The sequence below is a fragment of the Triturus cristatus genome, chromosome 5_1 (assembly GCF_964204655.1).
Source record: "Triturus cristatus chromosome 5_1, aTriCri1.1, whole genome shotgun sequence".
In the NCBI taxonomy this organism is placed as follows: Eukaryota; Metazoa; Chordata; class Amphibia; order Caudata; family Salamandridae; genus Triturus; species Triturus cristatus.
Window position 1 is genome coordinate 711,744,833 of NC_140587.1, and position 12,097 is coordinate 711,756,929.

The window sequence follows — 12,097 nt, forward strand, 5'->3', positions numbered from 1 at the left end:
CCTCTCGTACCAGCCCATGAAGAGGCCAGCATAAGGGGGAGCAAAGCGAGAGCCCATAGCAGTTCCCTGCAACTGGTGGTACCATCTCATCATGCTTGAAATAGTATTTAGAAAGAATCAAGTCGATCATGTTCAATATCATGGCATTGTACGTGTATTGATCAGCCCCATCCTTATCCAGGTAGTGTCGTACTGTCATCAAACCAAATCTTTTATGACTGCAGGTATACAAACTGACCATATCAAATGTAGCAAATTGCAATTAGTCTGACAACGGGGATCTTGCTATCTCTGATATATGATGGTAGGTTTCTTACATTTTTTTTGTTGGGTGATATCAATGAACTCCGATAGTTTTCCGTGGGCGAGCCCACCCCAGAAATAATAGGTCTCCTGGGTGGAAACTCACCCCCTTTGTGCACTTTTGGTAACATATAAATAGAGGGAAATCTGGTATCCTCAACACGTAAGTAATGATATTCGTCCTCTGATAGCAGACATGTGCGCCTAAACTTTTCCACCTCCACTAAATGTGTGATGAGCTCCAAAAACTTTATATTCTACCTTTATCTTAAATGTTGCTCCCCCTGCTGCTAGTCAATTTGTACCTGATGTTGAATAGCTATTAGATGCATTTAACCTAACACGCTACGTGCACCCCAATGGATCTACCTCATTTGGTGACTTTTTACCTTAACCGTTTCTTTATAAGCTGCTTGATAACCTGTATTTCAGCTGGAAATGCTCCAAGATGTTTTTTTTTTTTTACTTTATGCGCTATGTATCCTCAAAAGTACCTACCTCACTGTGATATTTTATATTTTATATGGTTCCTTACCGGTTGTTAGACAATCTGTAATTTTGTGTTTCGGAATTGCTGCTGGTCGGAAACCTAATGCACTATGCTTCCAAATTGTTCCTCATCATTGTAATGCTCTTATTTCAAATGTTTCCTTGTCCGCTGCTAGGCCATCTGTACTGTTAATCTAACATGCTATGTGAACCCAAAGTAATTTACCTCATTGTTAACCTAATATGCTACTTGCACCCAAAGAAATCTACCTCATCTTGAGGTTTTCTATTTCAAATGTTCTTTAGCTCGCTGCTAGTCTATCTTTATTCTATTTGGAATGGTGACTAGATCTTTTTAACCCATAGTACTACATGCTTCCAAACTGTTCTTTCTCATCCTGATTTTAACTGTCTTGAACGTTGATCCGCTCTGTCACCCTAATTCGCTCCATACTACCCACCTCTATCCCACGGCCCGGACCCCTAACTTCCTGTGGGAAGTAGATCATTGGGATCCTGCATTTCTCCCCTGTCTCCTCGCAATCTTAATTTCTCCCCCTTCGGTCAGGCCTATTCTTCCACTCGCTGGTCTATAACAGGGACTCCCCAAGTCGCGCTTATCACTCTTCATTTCCCCTCCCATCCTTACCCCCCGTAATCTCCCCACTTCCCAACCGTGCCACCCCCCACACCACCCTCTCTCCTCCTGATCCTGCACTCTCTAGACATGGCCCCAACTCATGGAACATCCTATACCCCTCCAACCTTTCAAAAAACGGCAAAAAAAAGTCAAGCATAAATTACTCACTCGTCTCCCAGAAACCTTAATAGCCGATACCTATATTAGTCTCACCTCTCCCATTAAATCGAATTACATTTTCTTTACCAAACGCCCCTCTAAATGGAAAAGCACCTTCCTCCGCCACCTTCAAATCTCTAAATCTACGAACATTGCTCTCAAAGATTTTAAAATATTGTTTGTATCTGTGGTATAATATTGATTTAACACGCTTGTGATGCTGCATTTCGTTTATCAATGAGATTTTTATATGACGAGGAATTATAAATAAAAATAATTTTTATAGAGATAAGCCATATGTTTTGTTGAACATCTCTACAATTGTTTTTTTGGGTTCAGACGTGTGATCAATGTGGAGTATTGATGTGTCTGTATGAATGAATTTTGAGTAAAAGGTTCTTTTAATATTTGTTCCACGAGAATTTTCGTTAAGCATTACCTTTGGTACCCTGTCTCTTGGATAGTGGGGTCACTCCCTATTGTTCCTTACATAATTTGTTCGAAACCTAAAGAGTTCTGATTGGTGTTTCCCTAAAGAGCAACCGTTGAGATTAAAAACTTGAGATGGGAGAACTTGGTTATGGGCACAATGTCCCTTTTTGATAGTGAAGGCTGCCCTATCTTGTGGGCTTGGAGTGTGGTGCAAGTGTTGTGAGGCACAAAATAACAATGAGGCCATTTGGAAAAGGCACTATCTGTATTCCAGGAAGAGTTTGACAATCTCTCAGGTGTTAAAAGCCTTCCTGCCATCTGTGATATCCAGAGAGCTTGGTGATTTTTCATTCAAATGGCTACAGCCATCAGCCTGACAATCTACACCTTCTGTTGGAAACTTCTAACTGCATATTCCTCACCTTAGAATAATCCTTAGACACCAGACTGGATCCGGAAACATTTTCTAGCAGTGCTCCTGCTCACCATTTGGTTGCACAGTGCGGCTCCGGGCTGGCTTTCTCTTGCACAGAAGTGATGGAGTAGAGCATCATATAAGTGTCACTCCTGCTGACGCCAGGTCTTTTCTTTCTTCACCTTCCGATTTGGATCCCAAAATTTGCTCCCAAGTTCATTTACCAACTGATGACTCCTAAAAATGAAATCCATTGTGCTAGGGACCAATGTCTCCTACAGGTTTCAAACTATGATGTGACTGTAGAAAACGAATGTGGGTCACAGACCTGCATTAGATGTGTCCGGTGATTGATCTCTGGACACGACTAGAAGTCATGCGAAAAGTGTGCCATATTGCACCTGAAAATAATCCAGGACCGACAAGTGTAGATGCACATTTCTAAACATTGGAAAAAGTCTAGAGCTTTGCGTAAGTCCTGCTCTTTGTTGTGGGTGTGGACTCGTACTCGCTTCAGTGTCGTTCCCGCAAGAAGTCAACCTCATGGTAAAAGTACTATGGTAAGTCGAAATGGAAGTCTAAGTGAAAACATAGAAAAGTGAATCAGGACTCGACCCCCACACTGCCACTCTGTATCCGGTGCAAGAGCATCAAGTTGTAAATCTGACTCAAAGGAGTCCCAGGTCTCATATAGCTCAGTATATACATCTACTCCAGAACCTGTGGTGGGCTATTTCTCGTCGACTCCGGTACTGACACCACAGGCTCCATGAGAGGATCCAGTGCAGATTCCAATGTGGGACTTTGACCTGATTGCGGCCCATTCTCGACCAGTGTCACTGTACAAATCCACCCCCTCCCTCCTCCACCAAAGATGACTGACAATTTCTACATGGGCTAACAAGAGGCCAGTGGGCTTGATACCTCTCCTCATACAGGGTTGACCTCACAACTTGGATTTCCAACAGAAGAGAGTGCATCATTTACATTAGTTGTCTGACGGGCAGCCGAGGTCTTGGAATTGCAGCTGCATTCAGCCTAGACTAAGACTAAATTTATTGCAGAAATTTTGCAAGCTGGGCCAGTCACGTCTGAACGTCTGATACCTTCATGGGCACTTAGTCCAAGCCCTGGTCTTGCCAGCTGCTGAATAGGTAGGTGGCCAGACATCAGAGACCAGTGCCTGGCAACTCTTGTTTTCTAACTATACACCCTGCCTCACAGATACTGGTGTTTCAGGCTTTACCCAGCAAGAAAACCCAACTCATTCCCCGTGAAACCTCCGGAGAGAGATTTCAAGAGGATTTAGGCGTTTGAACACCGATGTTCTTCTCAGCTAGCTTGGCATTGCGATCAGTCAGTACAGTGTGTTTCTTAGGTCGCTACATGTATGACATCAAGGACATTGCCAGCGAGCTCTAGCAAGCGGTTCTAGAAGGCCTTAGGACCTCTCTGGCTCAAACAATTCATGACGGGCAACATGTGGCCAAATTTTTTTTTCATTCTGGCATTGATACTAATTATTGCCTGGAAGGGCGAATGGCACCACCGTTGTGCTCCGCCGCCATGTGTGGATCTGTTACATAGGCTTTGTTGGAGGTGTTGGAGGTGTACAACCGTCTCTCGTGGACATGCCTTTGATGGCTCACGTCTTCTTGGTGAAATAGCTATTTCTGCCTTGGAGCCTTTTAACAACAGTAGAGCCACAGATACTCCCTGCGTCTCTTGACCCCTGCCAAGTAGAGGCCACGCCTGGGGGTTGGCGAATAGACAATGACAGTCTCTCCAACCGCTGTAGCAGTCAGTCCAGTCCTGTTGATACTTGGGATATGGGTCTGGCAGATAGAGTGCAGGCCAGCCAGCACACCAATCCTCCGTGTTACCTTCCCCAGCAGCAACCACTAAACAGCTTTAGTTTGCCCTTCGCAGCGCACACCCATCCTGTCAGGGTCATGGGGGGCAAGATTTAGTTCTTCCCTCCATGATCGCAGTCCATCACATCTGACAGATCATACAAATAGTCCAGCATGGCTTTGGTCTACCCTTCCTTTATGCTCTGCCAAATATTCCCCCCACATTCGACTGATTTTCAGAGGAACATCTCTCCATTTTGTTATAGAAAATGCAAGTGTTGATCTCTAAAGGTGCTATAGAGCGGTTTCCAGACTCAGAAAGAGAGGGTTTTTACTCTTGCTACTTCCTTGGGCTGAAAAAGGACTGAGGCCTCTGACCTCTGTTGGACCTTCATATCCTGAATACTTTCCTGCACAAGGGCATATTCATATTGCTCACACCAGCGCAGATCTTCACTGCTCTGGACTTTGGGAGCTGGATGGTGTCCTTGGATCTGCCGGCCGTGTAAGTTCAAATACCCGTCCTGCAGTCTCTCAGATGTAAACTATGGTTCAAGGTCGGCCTGGAGCATTTATAATTTGAAGTACTCCCTTTTGGCCTCACCATCACCCCTCGGTTGTTCACGAAAGTGATGGCACTGGTTGCAGCACAACTTCATCTGTTGGTGATTCAATTTTCCCCTACCTCCATGACTGGCGGTTGAAGGCAGGGTCCCCACAGTCAGTTGTAGATCACATCCAGACAAGAGCAAACATCACAACATATTTGAAGTTCACAAACCACAAACTAAAGTTGCACCTGACTCCTTTGCAGAGACTGCCATTCATTGGAGCATCCCGTGATAGAGCAGTTCAAGGTCCTCCCTTCAGCCACAACGAGTCAGGATATTTAGGCTATGATCTCAAAGTTTCAGCCTTGGTCCTGGATCTTGGTGAGAGCAGCTCTGACACTTCTTGGCCTCTTAGCCGCCTACATATGCCAGGGCGACTACACCGGGTTGCAGACGCTGGCTATGCAATGGGATCTGAAGTTCCAGAGGGTCCAGCACCAAGAAAATGTATTGGATGCCATCCAAATTACAGAAGAGACTGCTCGTGATTTGCAGTGCTGGCTGCTCAAAAGCGATTGGTCTAGTGACGGGCCCCTCTCCCTTCCCTTCCCTACCCTAAGTTGACAGTGGTGATGGATGTCTCACTGCTGGGTTAGGGAGGTCATTTAGGGGATGTGGCAATCGGAGGACTCTGGTCTCCAGTGGAAGACCAGCTCCATAGAAGTCTGTTGTAGTTGCTGGCCATTCGTCTGGTTCTGAAGGTCTTTCTGCCTTTTGTCAAGGGGAGGCTGGTGCAGGTTGTCAAGGATAACACCACTGCCATGTGGTATTGCAACAAGCAGGGCAGAGTCTGCTGCTGTGCCAGGAGGCCCTGTATTCAGGGCATTTCTTTGATCGCAAACCACCTGCGTGAGCCTTGAATTCCAGAGTGTACGAGCTAAGTAGGTGGTGTCTGGCAGATCACAAATGGCGTCTACATCCTGAGATGGTGCAGGGCATCTTTCACCATTTGGTAGAACCCTGACTAGACCTGCATGTGACTGTCAAGGATGTGCAGTGTCCAAGTCTTTGCGCTTTGAAGTTTCTGCAAGAACTCGCTCTAGGATTCTGGCTGGACTGGAAAACAGGACTCCTGTATGCCGCCCCCCCCCCCCCCCCCCCAAAAAAAAAAGACAAAAAAAGGTTTGGAATGACCAGGCCAAAGTCACCGAGTGGCTCCAGTTTGTGCCAGGTACCTCTGGGCATAAGCATCTGTCCTCTGATCAGGCTTCCACTTTGAGAAGATCGTCTGTTGAAGCACCGCGGCAGAGTTATGCACCAGAACCTGTGCAATCTACACCTTCATGCATGGATATTGAGCAGCAGCATTTGACTGCTTTTGATCTGCCGCCTGAAGTGGTGGATTCCATCCTCGCCATCAGATGCCCTTCTAAGAAGTCCATTTATGCATGGTGCTGGGACAGGTGTTTGTCCTGGTCTGTTAGCCAAAAGATTGACCCTTTACAAGTCGAGCTGTTAGATGTTCTTTTCTTAATTTTGTCTTTGTCTCAGGAAGGCCTTGCAGCAAGCACTATTAAAGGTTTTTTTATCAGCCCTTTCGACCTTATGTTTGCCAGACCAACCGTCCTTTTTATATGTCCTATTGAGATAAGTATTATCAACGGTTTTACACACATTTCCCTCCAAACCATTCGTGCGGCCACAGTGAAACCTTAATTTGGTCCTAACATTTCTTGTGTGCACGCTCTTCAGGTTGATGCATAGCCTAAATGGTGACTTTTTTCCACATTGGACAACCGGTCTCCCTGCTCAATAGGGCTTGAAGCCTTTACATTGGTCTTACCTAAGAACACAGTGCAGATGATCAGCTTTTTGTTGGGTTCTCCGGGTCTAAGAAAAGGACACAGTTTTGGTGAAGTGTGCTTTGCATTAAGATCTGCTTTGCAGTGACCAAGAGGCAGCTGCTGGAAGGTCAGTCTTTGGCCTTGTTCCTCTATATGGGCTTGAAACTCCTCAGTGACTTACAATATCCTTATTATGTACTGCAGGTGATACTTGTAATGAGGAAATGACGCAGCTGATCAAGTGTAATAAGTCATTACGTTTCAATTGTGACATTATGCCTGCTGCCAAGGTGAAAGTCATGCCACATAAAATAATTGTAGCTGCAATTTAAACCAGTAAAACAAGAACTATTTTTTTTTTTTTTTTTGTTCCTCTGATTTGTTTTTCTAAAATGAACGGTGATTAGCAGAAAGGATGTATTTATGGTTACATATTTTCTTTCACGCTATAGTTAATTTCAGGAAAACAAGAATCGGTTTCTATGCATTTTCAGGTGCTGCATGTTTTTAATCGGATTTATTTAATTGATTCTACTATCTTTTTGCAACCCTTACTATCTGTCTGGTGGGTTTATTTTCATAGCACAGATTTTGCTTTTATTCATTTTTGCAATCATACTATCACATTCTGATGAAGGAAAAAAATAACACCAAGGATTTAAGTTGGTTGTGGGAAGGTTGATGATGTGATCATGTGTTAGAAGGAATAAAGTACTCTCTGCTGTCTACTGAATGGATATTGCAAATCATCTTGAAGTTCCATGACTTAAGAAAGGAATCTGACCTTCAACCTTGTTACTCTATATGGTGAAACAAATTCTTCAGTGACATACAATAGGCTTATAATGTACAGAAGGGGCTACTTCATTTCAAATATAAATTATTTGCCCTCTCCTTTGGCTCTGGGCATTAACACTGGAGCCAGCTTGTAGTTGCCAGTATATACTTTTGTAGCAGGATTGATCTCTGTTTTGCAAATAGTTGTTAGAATTGTTCATGTTTCCATTTTTATTTATTTTAACTCTGCAAAGTAACTGTGCAACACTTTATAATTAATTGTTAAGAAAACATTGTATTGCCTAGATATTGCTGTGTGCACCAATGGTTTTCTTCACTGAATCCCGTATTTTCCTTTACTGTTCTTTCTCAGTTTTGTAGGTGCATTATTTCTCATATTTTATTTCTCCTTATGAAATAATTTAACATATCTATTATCACTGCTATATTTTTTGTGTTATTTAACTTTTAGCTGATATCAAGAAAGGGGTTAAGCCGATCATTGTTTTCTGCCACAAAGAAATGGTTTAGCGGTGGGAAGGTTCCTGAGAAAAGCATTAATGAACTAAAGAACACATCTGGTTTGTTGTAAGTACATTTATTTTTCTATGACCTACATTTTTTAATAGATGATTGCTTATTTTCAGTTATGACTTAAACATGTCATTCAACAGAGTATAAATGTAATTTTCTTAATGGTAACTCAGTTTCTCCAGTATTGAATCTTTCATAGATTCACATGCTTGTATCTTCCCCGTCGCCATGGCGGGCGTCTTGCGGTAATTAGAAAAGAAGTACCACTGAAGTACATAGACCGCCCCAAAAAGGAAAGAAAACTTCTATAGTTGTCGTCATTATCTAGGTCCAAACTCCAACCAATCAGAGACCAGCCCTAGACCTCATCTGCCCAGTCAGAGCCACCAGACCTCAGATTTCTAACTACACGTCGTGTGTAAGGGAGTCTCCCTGAGCTCTACTCAGTTTGTCAGTGACCCTTTTGACCCTACTGGAATTCTCCTCGAGGTATTGTGTTCTTCTTTCACTAAGGTGTCTGAAGGTTCTAAGAAGAGGCTTTTCAGGCCCTGTAGATCATGTGGAAAGGCAAGACTTTTTTCAGAAGCTCCACATAAGGACTGCCTTTATTGTCTCTATCCTAAACATACAGCCAAGGAATGTAAACATTGTAGAACCTTCTCTGCAGGAGAGAGAGGCTAGATTACTGTTATGGCTCCAAAAGAAAAAATCTAAATCGGAGTCTGGATCTGATGTTGAAGAAAGCCCTGGGCCTTCCTCTCTTGGGAGAAAACGTAAAAATTAGGGCTCTACCTCATTAAAGGCTGATGTTAAAAAATCAAAGGTAGAAAAATCATTTTCTGTCGAAAAGACAGCCATCAAGCCTGAAGATTTTGGGCTGAAGAAGCATTCTGCTGCCTCTCTGCCTATTACACCTCTCAAAAAGGCTTCCTTGACAGCTATTCCACCCGCACGTGTCAGTTGCTCTGCTGTCAGCGCCGGGACTACCCTTTGCTGGGGCAGCTGTTGCGCTTTACAAGTTGTGGTAACATAACAAGAAAACACCGTCGACGGACCCGTCGTCGAGAATCTCTTCAAAATCCCCGACTTCGACGGCCGTGGCTACGGCATCGTCGACGAGCATGTTGATGACTATTTCATCGTCAACGGCTTCATCGACGACGACGTACACTGGTTCGACAATTATGTCTACGACTTCGTCAACGGGATCAACGTTGCTGTCGACAAGAACGTTGACGACCCTGTTGACGGGCGCTTGATCGACGGCAGTGTTAAAGTCACCTTCTCAGCCAATATCAACAACTATTACAATCAGACGTGTTACGTAGTAGACAATTACGTCGATGGATACAAGCAGCCTTCAATTAGTTACAAAATCACCAAGATTGTCACCATTACCAAGATTTCACTATTGGTTCCTTCTCACCTGCTTGATACGGAAGAATCAGGGGACAAAAGCCTTTTTGGTCCTGCTTACAGTCTATCACAATTAAAAGTCAAATGTCAAGACACTGATGAGGAAGAGAAAGCTCAAGGACATTCAGAATATATGGAAAGTGATTACTCTTTTTCAGGACGTTCCCAGGCCCAACGATATACTCTTTTCAAGAGCACTATCCTTATGAAGCCTTTTTGGAACGCCAGGAGGTTTGAAGAGATTCCATGAGGGTCCCACTCTCCTTGTTCACGGACCTTAGACATATGCTAAATTACTATTATAGAAGATTTCCGGACCGCATGCTCCGGTTCCATTGACACCTTTGCGGGCCAGGTATGCAGGTTGCTCCGCCTCCACCAGCAGTTACTTCACCACCTATGGTACAAGTTGAGAAACAATCTCCTCAGTGTATAACAATTCAGGACGATTATATTAAAAGTGAAGCAGACGATATACCAGAAGAAGGTGAGCTCACTCAAGATTCGAACCTTCTTGGCCAAGAATGGGAGGATTATGTGGCCCCATCTTCACCATTGCATTCCCCTCCCCCGGCGGCGTCCCCACCGTCAGATATTGGAGGCCTTAATCAAGTGCTCGATAGAGCTTCTAAAAGGTTTGACTTGCCCATGCCTTTAGTGCAAACTGAGTGCTTTCTTCACGATTTTAAATATACTTCGAGGAAATCAGTCAGATCCATTCCAATTGTGGATTACATTTGGATTGAGGGGCTGAAGATAATTAAGAATCAGCCTCCGTTCCTGCTGTGTTGCCAAAAATGGAGAAGAAATACAAGGTGCCTGATTCCGCTCCAGCATGCTTAATTGGACATCCTCGCGCAGATTCAGTAATAATTCAGGCGGCTCAGAGGCGTTCCAGGAATCCTCAATCTCCTTGTTCAGTGCTTCCAGACAGGGAAGGCAAGCGCTTGGATGGCATTGGTAAGCGATTCGCTACTATGGCGGCTATGCCTATCAAGGCCTCTAATGGCTTAGCAATCTTGGGGAAGTATGACCGTCAGTTATGGTCGGATCTAGCTCCTCTTCTCGAATTCCTCCCTTAAGATCAAAAGAGAGAAGCGAAGGATCCTTTGCAGGAGGGTGCCAACACGTCTTCGGGAAGTGATTGACTCCGCACTTCCTGCGCTTGCTGCTCCGTGTTCCCGGGACGTTACAGGGGTAAACGGTTGTGTCCTGGCTGCGGCTGGTCGCCCGGTTATGCCCCGGCCATTCCATCTCGGAGAGGCGAGGTTTGTGTTAAACACCTCTGCTTAATGCTTAACACGAGATCGGTAGGTAAACACGCCTTGGAGATCTTCGATCTCCTTGTTAGAGAAAATCCACTTTGTCTCCTGTTGACAGAGACTTGGTTGGGGGAGACGTCCAATCCGGACATCATGGCGGCATTTCCTTCAGACTACAAAATCTTTCGTCAAGATAGAGTGAAAGGCAGGGGAGGAGGGGTGGCGGTAGTAGTGAAAAAGTCAGCTACCTGCACTATCTCCTCTTTGGATACCATTGCTGGAGCCGAATCCCTTGCCTTCACTATTCGATTGACCCCGCATCAAGCCTTGAAGGGGCTGCTGGTATATAGATCTCCCGGACCAGTGGGCTCTTTTTTTGACGATCTTCAGGGGACCATATCTGGCATGGCTCTGAGTGCTCATCACTGTCTTCTGGCGGGTGATTTTAATTTTCATATGGATGCCGGCGATGATCCGGATGTGAAAAAAACAGCTTGATGTGACGGCCCCTCTTGGTCTTGTCCCTTTTTTGGTTGGTTCCACACATGACAAGGGACATACTTTAGATCAGGTTTTCTCCTCGGTTCCTCTCGTCGACGTTGAGCTCCTCCCTGTGCTTTGGACTGACCACAGGCTGGCTAGATTCTGTGTATTGGGTAGTGGAAAGTTACCCAACAGTACCCCTAGACAGCATGGCGCTGATCGAAGGCTCTGCATAGAGTCACGCCTGAGTTGCTGGCCCAGGACCATCCTTGCCCTCTTTCAGGGGATCTAGAGCAGGATGTGGAGTCCTTGCAGGGGTGGCTGTTGGAGAGGTTGAATGATCTGGCCCCCGTAATGGCCCCTCGGTATATGGCTAAGAGGGTTACAGCCCTGTGGTTCACTAAGGCATTGTGTGCCACCCGTGCCCAGTGTAAGGTGGCTGAGAGGGCATGGCGCCTTCACTATGATCCGGAGGCCAGACTGGCTTATAGGACAACGATCAAATCCTATCATCGGGACATTCTCCGGGAGAAAAAGGATTATCTGGCCAGGAGGATCGAGGCTGCCTCCAACTCCTGTAAAGAGATCTTTGCTGTAGTGAGGGAGTTCACGGCGCCCAGATCCAATGTGTCCCACAGTGTGCCACCGGAGCTTTGGGTCTGTGATCTTGCTAAATTTTTCACGGATAAGATAAAGTCTATCCAGGACTCTTTTCCAGTGAGGTCTGCGGAAGTGTGTTTTAGTCCGAAGGCCGGATTATCTTCCCCGTCCATGCAGGGTGCGGTTCTTGCTGTGTTTCCATCTGTCTCTGCCGATGTCTCCCTGGCTCTTCTGGCTAATCTTAAATCGGGCTCGCCATTGGATTCGTGTCCAGCCAAATTTTTGGCCAGGACGGCGGCCGTGGTTAACCCATTGGTCAACTCCCTGGTGAATCTGTCC

General features: G+C 45.1%; 1 protein-coding gene across 2 annotated transcripts in view; it reads left to right on the forward strand.

Moving 5' to 3' along the window:
- TRAPPC8 (trafficking protein particle complex subunit 8) overlaps positions 1-12,097 on the forward strand; it is a 1,257,619-nt gene that overhangs the window by 416,840 nt on the left and 828,682 nt on the right. For both annotated transcript variants that reach the window (XM_085605699.1, XM_085605700.1), the window contains one exon: positions 7,936-8,051. In XM_085605699.1, coding sequence (XP_085461825.1) covers positions 7,936-8,051 — 116 coding nt within the window. The remainder of the gene's footprint in view (positions 1-7,935; positions 8,052-12,097) is intronic.